Source organism: Polypterus senegalus, chromosome 13, assembly GCF_016835505.1.
Source record: "Polypterus senegalus isolate Bchr_013 chromosome 13, ASM1683550v1, whole genome shotgun sequence".
NCBI lineage: Eukaryota > Metazoa > Chordata > Cladistia > Polypteriformes > Polypteridae > Polypterus > Polypterus senegalus.
In genome coordinates this window covers 162,049,274-162,068,140 of record NC_053166.1, presented here as the reverse complement: position 1 = coordinate 162,068,140, position 18,867 = coordinate 162,049,274, and the positions used below count along the sequence as shown (strand labels likewise).

At 39.2% G+C, this 18,867-nt stretch overlaps 1 protein-coding gene across 5 annotated transcripts in view; it reads left to right on the top strand.

Annotated features, from left to right (window-relative positions):
- tsc2 (TSC complex subunit 2) overlaps positions 1-18,867 on the top strand; it is an 89,220-nt gene that overhangs the window by 7,909 nt on the left and 62,444 nt on the right. For 4 of the 5 annotated variants that reach the window (XM_039774691.1, XM_039774687.1, XM_039774689.1 and 1 more), the window contains exons 3-16: positions 1,632-1,718; positions 2,037-2,147; positions 3,655-3,799; positions 8,091-8,208; positions 8,506-8,554; positions 10,647-10,772; positions 11,429-11,502; positions 12,606-12,732; positions 13,690-13,833; positions 15,445-15,582; positions 15,884-15,987; positions 16,766-16,847; positions 17,062-17,217; positions 17,500-17,619. In XM_039774691.1, the coding sequence (XP_039630625.1) occupies positions 1,632-1,718; positions 2,037-2,147; positions 3,655-3,799; positions 8,091-8,208; positions 8,506-8,554; positions 10,647-10,772; positions 11,429-11,502; positions 12,606-12,732; positions 13,690-13,833; positions 15,445-15,582; positions 15,884-15,987; positions 16,766-16,847; positions 17,062-17,217; positions 17,500-17,619 (1,581 nt within the window). The remainder of the gene's footprint in view (positions 1-1,631; positions 1,719-2,036; positions 2,148-3,654; positions 3,800-8,090; positions 8,209-8,505; positions 8,555-10,646; positions 10,773-11,428; positions 11,503-12,605; positions 12,733-13,689; positions 13,834-15,444; positions 15,583-15,883; positions 15,988-16,765; positions 16,848-17,061; positions 17,218-17,499; positions 17,620-18,867) is intronic. The other variant, XM_039774688.1, reaches the window with a different exon arrangement.

Here is an 18,867-nt window from a genome sequence, read left to right as displayed (position 1 = left end):
GTGGTATGATGCCACTGTCGGCCGCCATATTGAACTTTTCAACGGTCTTTGTTACTTATGGGCCCATCTTCAAGAAATTTAGTACGCGGGTTCCCAACGCTAACTGAATCCTACTTACGTACATATATACGTCCATAGCCTGCAGCTCAGTCACCGTGTGAGGCAGCGTTGGGTCCCCCATCCCAACGCCTCCCACGTTGTTGGCTGCCTGCCTATATAAGGCCGTCCGTCGCTCCGGTCTCTACATTCCCTTCCTTGCGTCGCCACCAGATTCACGTCTCCCTACTGATAACTACAGCCTTTTTATTTAATCCACGGCTTCTCCGCTGTTTTATTGTTCATTTATTACGATTATAGTTATTGTGTAGGTATTTTAGACTTACTTTACATTGTTCAGGTACCCATTTCCTTTATCGTTCCAACTGTACCCCCATTAACATGTCTATCGAGGTGATCACCATTGATCAAAGAACTGTCACTTACTGAGTGGTTTCCATGCCCAGAGATGGCACCTACCTTTTCCATTCTCTGTGTTACATATTGCACGGCCATATCAGGCTCACTCTTGATATCCGGAGGGACATTGTATCTTATGTATTGAATGACTGGCACAGGTTCAAGGTGTGGACTGATGACGGTACAGGAGATAATTAGACTACACAGGAGCACTAGAAGAGTCAAATGCTTAAGCCCTTCACCTGTGGATCTTCATGTGAGTTGATGGCTGCCGCTGAATTGTTTGGTTGTCACTTTCAAGTGTACCGAAATGGCCAAATATTTTACACCTTTCGACAACCGCCAATACTTCTTAAACATCTTAGATTGACAGGTGACGATTTCAGTAGTGGACACTTTGATGTTTATGAATGTTTAAACTCTCAAAAGCTGGATGTGAAGTTATCGATGAAACCGGTTGTGTGCTTACAACGCTTGACAGATGCCGAATGTCACTTCAACATAAGTCCTACAAATACTGTCGTAATTGAAACAAACCATGAAACTCAAACCGATTACGACAGCAGCAATCCAAACTGTGAGATTTGAAACAAGATTACTGTTCACATGGCCAACTGTACGTTACATGCTCAAGAGTAAGCTCAGCGCACAGCTTGGTCAGATTACAACGGAGGGCCGAACTCACAATGTGGTATACAAAGAGATCCTTAACAAAGTGCGGGTATTCTGCTAATATATACATATATATACTGTATGACAGTGACAAAACAATAACATCGACAATCATGTTATGTTATTTTCAAAATGTTTCCTTTTTCATTACTTCTTTAACACACTACTTCTCCGCTGCGAACCGCGGGTATTTTGCTAGTGACCAATAAACCGCAGCAGACATTGCATCCTTACAGTAACGGAGGGGACGGCAAGTACTAGTGGGTGGAAGGCTAAATGTAGTCTTCAGAATATCGTGTTGCTTATTTGTTGTTTTTTTTTTTTCTAGCCTTACATTTTAGCAAGACAGTTTGGGTTCTTAACATAGTGAGTGGTGTTTATGGGCTGATAATTGCAAATTTTTTCTTTCTTTAGGGTGAGTCCTCATTCTAATTTATTTTTTTTTTATTTGACTCATTTATATAATACATTAAACAAACCAGGCAATCTTTGTTTTATCTTAGGAATTAACTGCAGAGAATGGAATGCATAACAGAATCCGGGTTATTAACCATGTATGTGAACTGGCAAAGACTAAGAAGTTTGAAGAGGTACAGTATAACTTATTTTGATTGCTGCTGCTGTATCTAGTATTCCATGAATGTTTTGTCTACAAATTCTGTGCCACATATGAAACAGAGCTAGTAATATTTTTAAAGTTTTAGACATCGTAGACAATGTGATGCTTCCATGACCGTAGCCTTGTTATTGTAATGCAGTAGCCGCCTTTAGCTAATTAGGTTATCAAGAGAAAGTAGCAAATGGCAACGCATGGATTTTGCCTTTTCAGGATCTTGTCAAGGTGTTAGCAGTTGAGAAGTCTACTTTTCTGGTTCTTAATTTATATAATTCTTTCTTTTTTTGATAAGCATGCAGTGGAAGCCGTATGGAAGAGCATAGAAGATATGCTGCAGCCAGACCAGCCTGCGGAGGCAAGACATGCAGTTCTACAGCTGCTGAAGGCAATCATTCAGGGCCAGGTAGGAATGGCTTTCATATCAAGGAGTGAGAGGCTAATGCGGATTTGAACTGAAGACAAAAATAAATATTTAATTTTCGGCCAGAAAGGGAAGTTTTCTTGGATTGTGCTGCAATACAGTTGCACCCTTTGCCTGAATTTGCAAGGGTACTGTAACATACGGATTAGGAAATGTCCAAGAAGTGGGCTAGGTTTTCACTTGCAACAGAAAATGTCATTCCTAAATGTGGCATTGGCAGTGAAGTACATTATTTAGCTACAATGTTATAATTACTGCTTGTTCTCCTACAATATGAACAATGGGACTTTCAAAAATAGTAACTGCAATAATGGACCACTGTGTGTGCAGTGACTAGGTCAGATTAGAGCAGGTACATCTCGGGGTGGCTGGCAGCAAACGTCTTTGAAGGATTTGTGAAGGTATTAATACAATCCACTTCTCTCTTTTCCCCATTCGCTTTATTTAGCCCGTTTCTTCCTGGCATCAGAAAAGAATTGTGGATATTAAACAGATTACTTTTTGATTACCGATATTTATATGATTAGTATTGTTGATTGGCAAAATTTCCCAAAGCATTTTTCACAGTGAATATGCTGTGTTCAGCGGTGACCTTTTTTGCAAAATAATTTCCTGGTAAATGGTTGTATGGGCAGCTTAGAAAATTCTCCCTGTCCCCAAGCCCCGTGCCCCATGAAGCTTTGTGAGGCTAGTGTGACATCACAGAGTTTCAGCAGCCAAGGCTGGACATGACAGTCCCCAAATATATATTGCTGATCCTAGTGGTGGGCTGAAAATTAGCAGAGTTGGAAGTACGTTTAACTCAAAACTTGCATGAAGAAGAAAACGGTAAATGTGTCAGTTTATTCATGTGTTAAAGATCCCTCTGTAAGTATTTCTGTGTGACCTGTGTGTCATAGATGAGCCTACCCCTTCAGCAGTATTACCCAGATTGCTGTGCAGTTGATGCAAACAGGAAGGAGTGAAGAATCTGCATGCTTTTCAGCATTACATTTATTTGGTAGCATTAGCAGTTGTGAACGACAAAAGCGTTTATGGGGACGTGTTTCTAGAGAGGTGAGTACCTGCTGTTGAATCTGTGGGGAGTAAGTTTTAGTGAACTCCTGTTTCCTGTCTGCAAGACATTTAATGTTCTGAACTCTTAATTTTATCTTGGGGAGACATGGTGGCAGAGTGGTTAGCACTGATGTTTAATGGTTGGGGTCACATTTTTGACCATAATAATGCATTACCCTGAGTTTGTTGTCCCCCGACCATTTCCACATTTCTGTGGAACTTGAGGTGAGATTACTGCAGGCATTTATTAATCAACGTTTGAATTATTAGCCAACAGTATTTTGTGTTCTGTCTGTTCTTACATGTTAAATCAAAATTTCGTTATTAGGTTTAATGTTTATAACTAATATGGTAGCACTGATATGTCTGGAAATTATGGTGATTTTTAAACTTGCTTTAAATGCACCCAAAACTGTCTCTTTTTGCAAATTAGGGGGAAAGACTTGGACCTCTTAGAGCGTATTTTTTTAAAGTTGTCAAGGATTATCCCTCCAATGAAGATCTTCACGAGAGGCTAGAGGCCTTCAAAGCTCTTACTGAAAATGGCAAAGATATCACATATTTGGAGGAAGAAATTGGTATGTATGTCGTGCGTGGCTTTAGTGATTGAAGTCACACAAAACTACAGGCAGGCTGGGGATTTAGGGAGCGGTGACCTGTAGTTCAGTGATTCAGTTACACGCGGACACTTCTTGTTGTTAACTGAAGAACACATTTCATTTATCTGAGCCACTGAAGAAGTTATCTTAATCTCTTTTGAATTACTCACATATTTGTGTGTACATATATATATATATATATACATACATACAGTATATACTTGTGGTACCTCGGTATACGTCCGCTTTGGAATAAGTCCAACTTTGTGTACAGTAATCCTTTCTCGATCGCGGGGGTTCCAGAACCCCCCGCGATAGGTGAAAATCCGCGAAGTAGAAACCATATGTTTGTATGGTTATCTATACTAATAAAAGGCAAAGCCCTCACTGACTCGCTCACTCACTAATTCTCCAACTTCCCGTGTAGGTAGAAGGCTTAAATTTGGCAGGCTTATTCCTTACAGCTTACTTACAAAAGTTAAGCAGGTTTCATTTTGAAATTCTACACGTAATGGTCAACAACGTCCGCCATGTTGAACTTTCTTATTTATGACCCCATCTTCACAAAATTTGGTAGGCGGCTTCCCTGCGCTAACCAAAACCGATGTACGTACTTATTTCGATGGTATGATGCCACTGTCGGCCGCCATATTGAACTTTCCAACGTCGCTAATTTTCCAACTTCTCGTGTAGGTAGAAGGCTGACCCCATCTTCACAAAATTTGGTAGGTGGCTTCCCTGCGCTAACCGAAACCAATGTACGTACTTATTTTGGTGGTATGACGCCACTGTCAGCCGCCATATTGAACTTTTCAACGGTCTTTGTTACTTATAGGCCCATCTTCAAGAAATTTGGTACGCGGGTTCCCAACGCTAACTGAATCCTACTTACGTACATATATACGTCCATAGCCTGCAGCTCGGTCACTGTGTGAGGCAGCGTTCGGTCCCCCATCCCGATGCCTCCCACGTTGTTGGCTTCCTGCCTATATAAGGCCGTCCGTCGCTCCAGTCTCTACATTCCCTTCTTTGCTTCGCCACGGGATTCACGTCTCCCTTCTGATAACTACAGCCTTTTTATTTAATCCACGGCTTCTCCGCTGTTTTATTGTTCATTTATTACGATTATAGTTATTGTTTAGGTATTTTAGACTTACTTTACATTGTTCAGGTACCCATTTCCTTTATCATTCCAACCGTACCCCCATTAACATGTCTATCGAGGTGATCACTATCGATCAAAGAACTGTCACTTACCGAGTGGTTTCCATGCCCAGAGATGGCACCTACCTTTTCCATTCTCTTTGTTACATATTGCACAGCCATATCAGGCTCACTCTTGATATCCGGATGAACATTGTATCTTATGTATTCAATGACTGGGACAGGTTCAAGGTGTGGACTGATGACGGTACAGGAGATAATCAGACTACACAGAAGCACTAGAAGAGTCAAATGCTTAAGCCCTTCACCTATGGTTCTGCATGTGAGTTGATGGCTGCCGCTGAATTGTTCGGTTGTCGCTTTCAAGTGTACCGAAATGGCCAAATATTTTACACCTTTGGACAACTGCCAATGCCTCTTAAACATCTTAGATTGACAGGTGACGATTTCAGTAGTGGACACTTTGATAATTATGAATGTTTAAACTCTCAAAAGCTGGATGTGAAGTTATCGATGAAACTGGTTGTGTGCTTACAACGCTTGACAGATGCCGAATGTCACTTCAACACAAGTCCTACAAATACTGTCGTAATTGAAACAAACCATGAAACTCAAACTGATTATGACAGCAGCAATCCAAACTGTGAGATTTGAAACAAGATTACTGTTCACATGGCCAACTGTACGTTACATGCTCAGCACACAGCTTGGTCATATTACAACCGGAGGGCCGAACTGACAATGTGGTATACAAAGAGATCCTTAACAAATAATTATTGGTATATTTTCCCTCAGTTTAAAAAGGTGTAATTTTCTTCTTAATAAAAATTTTAAGGCAGTACTTCGCCACTGTGAATCGTGGGTATTTTGCTAGTTTTTATATATTTTAAGCCCTTAGAAACTCTCCCACACTGTTTATAAATATTCTCCGCACAGTTATAAGGTAAACCCTTGTTTATCGCGGTTAATCAGCTCCAGACAGATAAATGAATTTCCACGAAGTAGGATTCTTTATTTATAAATCTAATATTTTTGCAGTTAGAGCATTGAACCCCCGTTTACAACCTTCTAAATACGTTTTTTAGCATTATTAGAGCCCTCTAGACATGAAATAACACCCTTTAGTCAAAAGTTTAAACTGTGCTCCATGACAAGACAGAGATGACCGTCCTTTCTCACAATTAAAATAATGCAAACATATCTTCCTCTTTAAGGTGCGCGTCAGGAGCAGAGAATGTCAGAGAGAGAGTAAAGTAAACAATCAAAAATCAATAGGGATGTTGCGCTTTTAAGTATGCAAACACCGTGATAAAGCGACCGCAATAAAGGGATCAATGTGAAGGTAGTCTTTTAGCATTTTTTAGAGGAGCATCCGTATCTTCTAAGCAAACAGCCACTGTGCAAACAGCCCCTCTGCTCACACCCCCTCCGTCAGGAACAGAGAATGTCGGAGAGAGTGAGAGAGACAGAGAAAAGCAAACAATCAAAAATCAATACGGGCTGTTAGAGCTTTGAAGTGTGCAAAGTACCACGCAGGAAGCATATCGTATATCATTGAGTAGCTTTATTTAATACGTAATGTGCTCTGATTGGATAGCTTCTCAGCCATCCGCCAGTAGCGTCCCTTGTATGAAATCAACTGGGCAAACAAACTGAGGAAGCATGTAACATAAATTGAAAGACCCATTGTCCGCAGAAATCCGCGAACCAGCGAAAAATCAGTGATATATATTTAGATATGCTTACATTTAAAATCCACGATGGAGTGAAGCCGCGGAAGTCGAAGCGCGATATGGCGAGGGATCACTGTACGTCCTGTTTGGACGTGAAAAATTATGCTTGGTATACGACCTTTGTTTTGAATAGGACTCGCGTGCTTGAACACCACGTGCTACCCTTGTTTACCTCTCTCAAGACAAAGCCACGACTGCCCATGAGCGTCGGCACGCCAGTTGCTAGTATTCCGTAAACAACCCGCGCTATAACTCTATGTGAATTTTGTGTTTTTTCACGTAAATTTGAATTGATTGTTGAAAAGTATGAAGGTGGCTTGTGTATCCGAAACATAGCTGCTGCATACTGTATGCCGAAAACAACGGTATCTATGATTGTGAAAACAAAGATGTTTTTAAAAAGTAAAGTGAGGTTAAATTTTCATTTATTTCATCTAATTGCTTTTGTATTTATGTATTAAGCAGTGTTTAAATTATTTTATACAACCCCATCAATGTATATTATGCCAATAACAGTTGGATTTTTTTTTCATGGAAACGGATTAATCATTTTCCCTTTATTTCTTATGGGAAAAATTTGTTTGGTATACGTCCTGTTTGGTATAAGTCCAAGAATCAGGAATGGATTAAGGACATATACCGAGGTACCACTGTACTATATATGACTTGTAGTAGGCTCAGAATTGAGACAGTTTTATTGATGAATTTGTAAAGGTATATTTGTAGTACTAGGGTGTTGTACCGTGTTAGCCATTATGAATGTAGTGAGAAGTCAAGCAAAATGACCCCTTTTATTGGCTAACTAAAAAGATTACAATGTGCAAACTTTCAAAGCAACACTCAGGCCTGAGTTGTACATCTTGCCTGAAGAAGGAGCCTGAGTGTTACTTCGAAAGTTTGCACATTGTAATCTTTTTAGTTAGCCAATAAAAGGGGTCATTTTGCTTGACTTTTCACTAAAGATATATTTGAAAAATGTGAAATCTTCAAATCAATGCAGAATTCTGTATACGTGAGAGGAACTTACTTTTTCATCAGTTTGCTTCTTTGAATAAAGCATTTAAAGAATTACATACTGGAGATCTGTTCTCATTTCATTGACATTGAATTATTATTATTATTTTTTTTTTTTAAAGAAGATCCTAATCATGTATTTATTATGTAGGATTTTAGTATGAATTTATTCGAAGCTCGGGTATAAGACAATGTACACCATCACGTTTGCAGTGCATGCAAGCAAAATAAATGATTTTACAGGAAGATAATCATGAAAAATCTGGTGTATTTTTAAAAAATAATTTGATGCCAGTAGCCCACCTCTTCAAAATGTGTTTGTCGGACAGCCTTTTAAAGGGTTATGTCTTCTCTTGCAGCTCCTTTTGTGCTGATGTGGATGGATGTTGGCCTTTCTGCAGATTTCCTGCAAGTTCTTCTCAATCTGGTGAAATTTAACAGCTGCTATTTGGACCAGAATGTTGCTGAGATTGTTCAGTAAGGCCTTTTTACCTGTTGTTTTAATCATGACTTGTTCAGTTCACAGATTGGTGACATTTGTAAAGTTTAGCTGAATCCCCCATTTTCAAAGAATTTTTGGGGGAGGGGTTGGGTTAAGTTCACAATAGTCTAGAATTCGCTTAGTTGGGTTTTTTTATTGTTTGTTGTGCAGAAATATTAACATTTGTTTTAATTGAAAATAAGATAAAAATGGTTTAGCTGCCATCAGAATAATTATTATGAAGCATTAAAAAAAATATTGAAATATTTCATTTTAACTTTTATTATTTACAGCAAGATTTGTCTCTTGTGCAACCGGACTACATCATCCACAGATATTGAGGTAATATGTTCATCTGATCCCACAGTGCAGTACTTGTGAATATTTATTTAGTGACCCCTTTTAGTAGGTACATCATTGCACATTTTTAGAGATTGTACTATCTGAAGCTTCAAAGAGTGTAACTGTTTCTGAGAATTTTGAACCCTTACCGTCTCTAACCCTTATAATCCTACCATGGCCAGTTGCTTATTTCAAATGTCTTTCCCATTTTAAAGTTTGGTTGAACAACATCTTGACCATGTTTTGTATACAGCCTCATGATTGGCTGTTTTAGAGAAGGTGCTTATTTGTGTTAATCAGCAGATGGACCTAATAATGTGGCGATGGACTGTGTGTGTGTACCTTATTGTCTTTGCACCTCTGAGCCTTCTGTACTTAAAAAGACAAGCCGTCTCAGGGAATACCTGTGTCGACTGCCCTATTACAGGTACATCATGGTCACATAAAGATGCCAACTTGTGTTTTTTCATGTGCTCCCTAGCAGCTGGGAGATACTACAGCCTACCATCTTAGCTTCATGGCCTCTTCATTTCTTCAGTGCACTCTCCATTTTCTAGGTTCCCTGCCCTCAAAGTTCCTGGGGAGCTTGGCTTGCTTAATTCTGGAATGCATTTATCTCACAGTTGTGCCAGATCTCCTGCTTATTTATTGTACTTCTGTGGGTCCTCAGTACACGTCCAAAATGTACCACTTATTACATGCTGTGGTGGCAGTGCAGGGGCTGCTAGAGGGCTTCTCCCACTGCTAGTTAAGGTACTGTCATCCCTGTGGCGTTTGCCCAGCATGTGGTCCCTGTGATAGCCTCATGTTTCTGTTCCTGCTCTGGTAACCTTTGCAGTAGTATTTACCCCTGAAATAATAAAAGAAGACAAGACTATGATATGTGTTTATTGTAGAGCTGTAAAATACACAAAGAACGACGGAAACCCTGCTTTTCCTATCCGCTATTTCCCATGAAGTTCAAATAGGATAACTTGCTGATACTTCTTATTTTTCTGTCTCACGACTGACCTCCTCCACCCACAAGTGGCCAGTGACCCTACAGTTTTCTAAATCCAAACTTGGTTGCTTTGTACCTTTTGGAGTACCTTTTAAATTAGACAGATGGTTACATCTGACCAAACCTGGAATCCAGGAATGCCAGGCAGGAATCTGCCAGTAGTCCTGGAATCTCCATGTTCACTGGTTCCTTAAAAGCAACTATGTCTCCATCATAGCCTGTAAAGCTCACTGAATGCTGCAGGGATAGCATATTCCTCATTTTCACAGGCTGCGACTGTGTACTGCCACATACATGGGCTGGAGCATAATGACTTGCTCTTAAAATTACAGCCTGATTACAAAATTCTTGACTTGGTATCATATTTGCAATTGATATGGTGTTCTGTTGTGATGACACTGAGTCTCCAGAATGGTAGTCTGTGCCAGGCAAGGATCAACATTATAACATACAACCAAAGCTCTGGGGCAAACCACAAAATCAAAGTCAAAAAACACAATGGAACTGAAATAAATGTAGCACTTGACTGATTAAGAATTAAAACTTACTAATACTAAAGACTGTTGTTGGTTATCCTTCAGCTAAATAAATATATCAACTCGCACTGTAGGTTCTGGTGATGGTATAGACTACCATAGTCACATGACCTGTGATTCACATTGTTTAAATAATAAGTGGGGAAAATGAATACAAATTATTTGCAAAACAACTTTCAAACAATGAAACCTGTGAAATGGATGTGTACTCCGACATATGGGCTTTCTGTAGAACTCCCCGGCCTTGAGAGTCGTGGGCTTTTTGCTAGTTTGAATGATGTTCTCTTTTATGTGCTTGGACTTTGATATTCCTTTTTCCTGTCTTCCTCTTGTGCTTCTCATACTTTGACCAACCTTTTTAAAGTACTTGCAAAAAAAACAAGTTTTCTGTTGTAGCATTATAAATATTACCTTGACTGCGTCAAAAAAAATTTCTGTGTGTTACTTTGTTTAGCTAAAGCAAAGAGTGTAGATTTTCATTGTTGTCAGTTGTGTCAATATTGAAGCATTATATTTTGATTGCATGATTTCTCAATTAGAGTTATTTCTTTTTAAGGTTTCTCTTCAAGTCCTGGATGCTGTAGTCTGCTACAACTGTCTACCCTCTGAATCTCTTTGTGTCTTCATCATAACTTTGTGCCGTACAGTAAATGTGAAAGAGTTCTGCGAGTCATGCTGGAAGGTGAGCGATTTCTGCTATACGAGTGCTGTATTTTGCTGCTATCTCATTACCATGTCTTTTCATTCTGTCAGAGTTTTTTAATCTGTTTCTGTGTCATTGACTCTACTGTTCATCTAAAGAGAGAGAAAAGTTGTTTTGTCCTCAAGGTGGAGAAAATCCAGAGCTATTGTGGCAGCATAAATCGCCTTTAGCAGGGGCCATAACAAGAGTTATGTGCTGTGATAGTAAGGGCAGCCCTTCTCACACAGCAAGAATGCTAAAAAGGCAAGAAGTTTACAAGAATATTGTTTTTATGAAATCATTAATGCAAAAAGTCAAAGTAAACCAACAGAAAATGACACCCTCTGGGCCTGCTTCCACAAGTGTTAATGTCTGACTTTGTACTGCAGTGGTTTAACGGTTCACCACTAGTGCAGTAGCATAAAGTACTGCCACCTTCGCCTCCTGACCCTTCCACACAATCGGCGCCCCTCTTCTTTCTTCCAGTGATCTGTTCCTCTTCTCTTCTGACTCTGCCTTCTGGTCCAAAGTGTCGTAAAGCCCCCTTTAAGTTTACTTTGAGCATAGTCCCAAAGTCGCTTCTGTGCAGTGATTCGGCACCTATAACTGTTTGTAATTTGAAATGTCTTTTGTGTTTTTGTTTGTTTTCTCTCCAGCTTATGCGGAAGGTTCTGGGAACACATTTAGGACACAGCGCCATCTACACGATGTGTCGTATTATGGAAGACCGGTATGTAGCATGAACTGTTAATGAGTGGCCTTTAATAAATAAAACACCTTAAACAGGGAAATAGGAAGGCTGATACGGTGGTAGATAATTATAAACATTAGGACAGTTTCTTAATAAAACACTCCAGGCCCCCCATCTGCACCTTGTACAATGCATTTGGGTTTTTGCTTCTGTTCGTTTTTTTTTTTATCATCCATCTTCTAACAGTGAAAATATTTAATAACAAGTAATTGTGCCCTCATTATATAGCAGAACAACATGCAATATGCAGTCATTGTGGTTTATTTTTATTATGTAATTTGTTCAGCTATGTGGTGCTTAGAGGCTCCCTGCTGTTTGATTATATACATTTTGCAGTTCCACGGCCCCCTTATTAGATATTCATATTTGCTCTGTGTTTACAGTTGACGCTGTATTGGATAAAGATATTAATGAAAGTGGATGGCTGTTGGATAACATTCAGTCAGGTTTTCACTTTAGTGTGCCTCCACATTAATATAAGAAAAGGCGGCGCCGTTCTCTGTTTGATGGAGCGTCTGCCAGTTCGGCTCTGGATCAGAATGAGACTTGAGCACATTTTCAGTAATGGGCTTGATGAAATTATACAGCAGCTTTTGTTTTTGTTTCTGTGGGGGAAGAATTTGAGTACATTTGTATCAGTTGCGTGGGCCATGTTTAACTATGAAAAGTGCTGCAGTACTTTAGCCCCAGGATATTTGTTACTGCTCCTCAAGTAAAATGAGGGTTGAAAATTTGGTTTAATATTTCTTGATTGCATATTAATGATGTTTGACTTATTTTTATATACAGTACAGAAGCTATTTATTTTCTCAAATGTCATGTAGTTTGCAACATTTCTAGTTCTATTTTTGAATTTAATTTCAAGAGTAAATTTTATAACTTCTAAACGTCCGAGTTAACAAACATTTGATTATTACACATTGACATGCTCGATAAAGATGGTTGTGTTCCAGTAGTCATTTGACTAATGTGTTTTCATTCTCTAGATTAACACTTGAAATCATTAGAGTGTAAAATAATCAGAAGTGTTGCTGATCACACGATGCATGTTAGATTGACGTCTGACCCTCTTTCTCTTTTAGAGCATACATGGATGACGCAGCTTTACTCAGGGGAGCAGTGTTCTTTGTTGGAATGGCACTTTGGGGAGCATATAGGCTAATAACTCTCAAGAACACCCCCACGTCAGTCTTACCGTCTTTCTATAAGGTTTGTCTACATTAGGGATTTCAAATTTTTTTTCTTTTCACTTTTGTGCTACTTTTCCACCACAGCATTTAAATAAGCTAGTGTGTGGTTGTATTTCCAGTACGTTTCTTCCAGACATTCCTAAAACCATATTAATAATCATGCAGTGTAACATTCATTGTTTTTCACGTTAACCAATTACCTTATTTAGTTAGCCTGTTTAAAAGTCAAAGCCATCATAAAAATCCAGTTGTAGACGAATGCAGTGAAGTGTCTGCCTTTTTTTAACGCCTTTAGGAAAGATGGATGTGACCAGGTGTACACTTTTTTTTTTTTAAATCTAAGCTGCTTTTTAAAGAAGGCATTAGGTGGATTTATCTCACACTTAATTGCAGCCTGGATTAATGACCGTGTCCATTGTGAGTTAGCAACGTCAGCTTGAAAAAATATTCGGTTGAGGCTGTAGTGTGAAGTTTATGACTCTGAAAGTCTTTAGCCATGGAGATTGTAAACCTATGGCCTCACATAAATTCTTAAATTGTCTGTAATTTTACCGGAAGTACAGAGTAAGAACCCCTTTGTATAAAGGAGTATTTTTTTTTATTTATTTTTAAACTGTGTCTCTCATCACATGGTGTTTAAGCAAATCAGCATTACAGTGTAACTGAATAATTCCACTAAAGTCATTGATACCATTGAAAGTGTACATTTAAATTGAATGGTGAATCTAACAGTAGGGTGTAGTGAGTATAGAAGTATTACGGGCTAATTACCGGGATTTCTGCTTTAAATCTGTTGAAGGGGTGTGAGGTACGTCTTCTGAATTCCACCTTGAAGACCAATTAAGGCCTTAACGGCTTGGGCCTAGAGAACCCCACAGCACCTTATTGTCACCTCTTGACTTTTGATCTGTGTTCAAGTGTTTTGTTTTGTTTTCCTCAATACTTGTTTTGTTTTTTCTTCTTCTTCCTTACTTAGGCCATGACTTGTGCAAATGCTGTGGTGTCCTATGAAATTGTGCTTTCTGTCACAAGACTGATAAAGAAATACGGGAAAGAGTTGCAAGTAGTCACGTGGGACATCCTTCTAAATATAATTGAAAGATTGCTTCAGCAAATACAGGTTATTTTAAATAACTCATTCTCCAGTGACTCAAATTATTTAAACCTCTGTAGGATATTTCACATTTCTTGCTTTCCTTATACAATTTCTACATACATTTTTTTAAAAACACTATCATGTGATTTTAATATTGTTGTACCAAAATATCATAGCTCTAGTTGCATATTACTGAATTAGATTTGCAGGTAATTCTTTTTCTACAAATGGCTGTTTACTTCCCTGAAAAGCCCTTTTAAAGCCCTGAAGGATTAGAGAGCAGTTCAGACTGTGGATAAACCATCAATAATAGTCAATAACTAGTGATGTCTAATTCTGAATTGAAAATTGAAATGCGCCACCTTTCTTCTCATTGGCAGGTGCCTAGTTGTTTTTAAAGCTGTTTTTTAAGGCCCCCCGTACCCATTTTGTTTGTGTTCCCCGTACAGATTTGTCAAGGGGGTTGGGGGAAATCCAGTCTGCTTGCCCTGTTTTTGTCAATGCATTGACTGTCTGCTAGCGTGTGTTGTAAGGCGCGCTCAGTCTTTCATCTGCCACCCCCCTTGGGTCACAATGAATAGCTGGCCATTCAGATTATTGATTTATAGTCTCTGAGAGAAGGTCGCAGAATTGATTTCTCAATTCTTGTACTGGGCTTTTCTATGATATGAAGGCCATGAATTGTGGTCTGAGGTTTTGGTTTCGAAGTCCTGCTTCCTGCCAGTTCCAGTTTTGGAAATGTCTGCTGTGGCAGAATGAGAGCAGCAACAAGCTGTGGAATTAAATGATGAATTGAATTATCAGCAAGAATTGGCTTTCTCATTAAGAAATTGGTTTGAGTGAAACTGGTTGGAGTTTGAAGCCCCAGCTTAGCTGGTCAACTGTCAGCGCATTTTATGTCTCATTTCTGTTTGGCTACCATTTAATGATGGAAAAAATCAATTCAGAGGACTGAAGAAAACTGGGCTATTAAACTGAAGGGAAAAGAAGTTAATTAGCAGTGAAACCTGGTCACTGATTAGGAAAAGGGTTAGAATGAAAACCTGCAGCCCTCCAGGCCTGGAGTTCAACATCTGTGCTCTAAGGAGAAGGCTTTTTCCATGCATTGTGTCCCCTTTTACTGCTCACTTTGAGTTCTTTCCCCCAGGATTGACTAGTTTTATGTTGATCTTCTATGAAGCTTTTGTTTGTGGTGGTTATTCAGTGGTGGTAACTGAAGTCCAGTGATGTAGTTTTAGCCCGTCTGCTGAGGCTATGGTCATGTTAGATTAGACTAGATTAGATTAGGTTTCAATTCTGTTTCCACAGATCAGCATGTTTTCAGTTTCACGTCCCCAGCATGACCTGCTTTGTTTTCTACTGCATCTGAATTTTTTTTTTTTTTTTTACTGTCCTAAGCTTCTGTCTTATTAAAAACTTGCAGGAAACACATTGCCCAATTAAGTGAAAAACTGTCTAAACGACATAGTGCAGTTGAAATAGTTAATGTTTTATAATAAACATTTTATAAGCAATTTTTAAGGATAATATATCAGAATGTTTATCTTTAAGAATTTCTAAGTGTTTTCTCTTTTATTGGAAAATAATAAACAGTATGATTTTAATTTGCTTTTGATATCTTCCCTTGTTTTTTAGAAGATAGGTACCATAGAGCTGAAGTCAATAGTCCATGAGTTGCTTACAGCAGTCGAGGAACTCTGTGAAAAGAGTGAGTTCCATGGGCCTCAGGAAAGGTTCTTTGGGCTTATTGAAAAATACTCGGATAAAAGGCCGGTAAGGCACACTGTATTTTGTATCTTAGTCTTTTTGTGTGTGTGTGTGTGTGTGCAGCAATGTGAAAAAGTAAGTATTACTGAAATTTTACAATGGACTACAAAATGTAAACGTGGCGTGATGTTTGTTCTGTTATATCATTTTCATTTATTGATGCGGTTTAAATGAAGAACAAATCTTGATGTATCCACATGTGTTCTAAAAGGGAAAGTATTTCTTGGGGTGTACTTACTTTTTCACACGACTGATCAAAGTGTTCAACTAAAAACCACACATACAAACTTACTATATGTCTGTGCAGGAGTCCTCTGTCTTAATGCTCTTGTCATACCGAGCCCATGCCATTCACCCAGCAAAGGACGACTGGATACAGAACTTGCACAGGCTGATGGAGAAATTTTTCAGGTAGGAGAAAGAAATACAATGTGGACTTCTAGAGTTAATTGTGGTCTAACTGGATATTAGAACTCCTTACTTAACCTTTCTAAAAACTGATACTTCATTGTGGCTCACTTACTTTGAAACTGCCTGTGAACTTGTCAGCCAGATATCTGCTAGACGTGTGCAATGCATTGACATTGTTCTGTGGTTTGCTGGCCACGGGACCCCTCATCTCAAATGTATCTTACAGTGCAGTAGTGGCAAGAAACGGTTTTAGTGAATGTCAGGTACACAATGGAAGAACCTTGGTAAATATCCATTAACTTACAGAAACGACTGATTTGCACCGGATACCCTCAATTGCAAAAAATGTGTTACGAGACAAAATTTTCTCTTTTTATATATTGAGACTTAATAGTAATGTTTGTTAGAAATCTGTCAAATAAGAAGGAATCCACCCTCATTTCAGTTTATGGTTGTAAGAGGCCTCTAAATATCGCAGTACTATAAGACAACGTGAGATACTAGTCAGTTGTTGGGCACACTCCAGTACACCCCACTAACAAACCAAATGAGGCGAATTTTCAATCACCCATTGACATAAGTGAATCTGGGTGGTAACCGTTATCTCTAGGCAAAATCCTCAGGGGACGCGTAAGAGCTGTCCAAACCTCAGATTATTATGCAGAATTCTCTCTTCACTAGGACGTTTATTTAACTCCTGTTGCCTGATCTGTGAAGAAATGTCTTTTGGTTTTTTGGTTTTGTTTTTTTCCCTCCTCTTATTTTTCTGGGTTTCCAGGACTGAGACCAGGAGTGCCATTCGGGTTAAAGTTCTTCATATCTTGTCCTTTGTGTTGAGCATAAACCGGCAGCTCTATGAGGTTAGTGGATGGTTTCCTTCAGCGGATTTCTGTAATTATGTGGCTCAAGTCTACTTTGTTTATATCTATTGCATATAGACTTTATTTTTATTCATCTCTTTGAAATTGTTGCATGATTGTTTTAAAAAATGTAGCTGCTGCTCTTGTGCTTCTTTCTGTATAGGGCATTTCAAGTTCAGAGACAGTAGCAGTATGTTTGTCCATTTTTGTTTAGGAGGAGCTCATCGAGTCGGTGGTGATTCCTCATCTTGGGCAGATTGCGGAGGACAAGGATCTTCAAGTTCGGAAACTGGCAACTCAGCTGTTGGTTGACCTTGCAGAGGGATGCACTACACATCACTTTAATAGTCTGCTTGACATCATTGAGAAGGTTGGTTGAAGCTCAGCTAGCTCTCTGTTTCCACCATGACTATGGCTTGATTGTTCTGGAAACCAGTCACTAAGGAAGGTTGGAGAACTGTGACCAAATCATTAAACACACAACTTTACTTATTTTTGGTTATTGTGTAGGGAAGAATTGTGAGGCAGGTCTTGTCTTTTAGTTCTTCACCAGTATTTGTGTGTATTGGTTGTGTGAAGTGAATGTTTATTGTCAATTTTTTTATTTTAAGTAAATCAATTAATTTTGTTTGTGTATGTGGAACATGCCCAGGTGGTGAGTCGCACCCTGTCATGTCCTTCTGCTGTTGAGGCACTAGAGAGAGACAGCTGCATTGATTATCCTTTAGAAGACTTGAAGACGGCCATACTTGGACTGCTGGAGATTTTGCAGGTATTCTACTTTGTTTAAAATCTAATTGATGAAGTAGCTGGCACATTCATTATTTTTATAACACTAGGGGGCTTTGCTTGCACCTGCACTGCGCGCCAACCACCTTGTGTCTGTGCCGCTCGCCTTGTGAAGAGGGGGACTGAACGCACCCCAAGGAGATGCAGTCGCTCCTCTGACACCCCCTCTTAAATGGTGATACAATGGGAAATGCATGTAGTGTTGTTTTTTTTTTTAAACCTCCTCTTTGCTCGATCAGCTGCTGGCTTGCTGCTGCCGTGCCGTGTGATCTGTAATTTGCATGGCACACTTCTATCATATCACCTATGTCCATATATTCAATTTCTTTTTCACTTTTTACCTTTTCATTAGTATCTCATTGAATTTTGATTCCGTGTTTGGAATTACATTGTGACAATGCAACGTATAACTGCCCCTGAGTGAATATCGTTTCTTTCTCTCTACACGAACTGTGTCTCAGCTCACAATAGCATACACACAAATGAGAAATGATTAACCGTGTGCATGGTTGTAAGTGTTTTAGATGTGGATTCTTCTCACTACAAGAAATGTGTCTGACTTAACTGCGCAGGACTTTTCCAAATCTCTTTGCAAAAGCTCTTGCCTTGCGGGGCTTCCGGCCCCAGGCATGGTTACATCACTTGGCGTGAAGACTCAACTCGTGTGACGTGAAAATGTCTCTGAGACAATTGCGTCTCGTCTCCTTCCAGGATTTTTTTTTCTAATAGAGAGACAAGTAACATGATGTTTGCTAACATCAGGCTTCTGTGCAGTAAATTGATCAGTAATTGCTGAAATATTAGTCTGCATGGTAATGCGTTGCCATTTCTGTATTTAGCTCATGCATTTGTTCAGACCGCTGTAGAAGTCACAATTAAATGTGAACAAGTGTGGCTGAGTTCTTGGGAAGTGGTCCTTTAGTGGTGCTGTGACTACTTGTGCTCCAATCGTGTTCTGAAGGTGTCATTTAGTAAGATAAAGTGGAACCTTGGTTTGCGAGTGTTTTGCAAGACGAGCTAAAAATTTTAATAAATTTTGACTTAATAAACGAGTGAGGTCTTGCAATATGTGTAGTCCATATACACTTTGTCTGCCAAGTGTCACGTGATCACAACTGAGCTGATGGTGGTTCTCTCTCTCTCACTGCGGGATTGTGGGTAATCGTCTGCCATTCTTGGGCTCCACGTGCCTCACTCATATAGTCAACATCCGTATGAGCGTATACTGTGT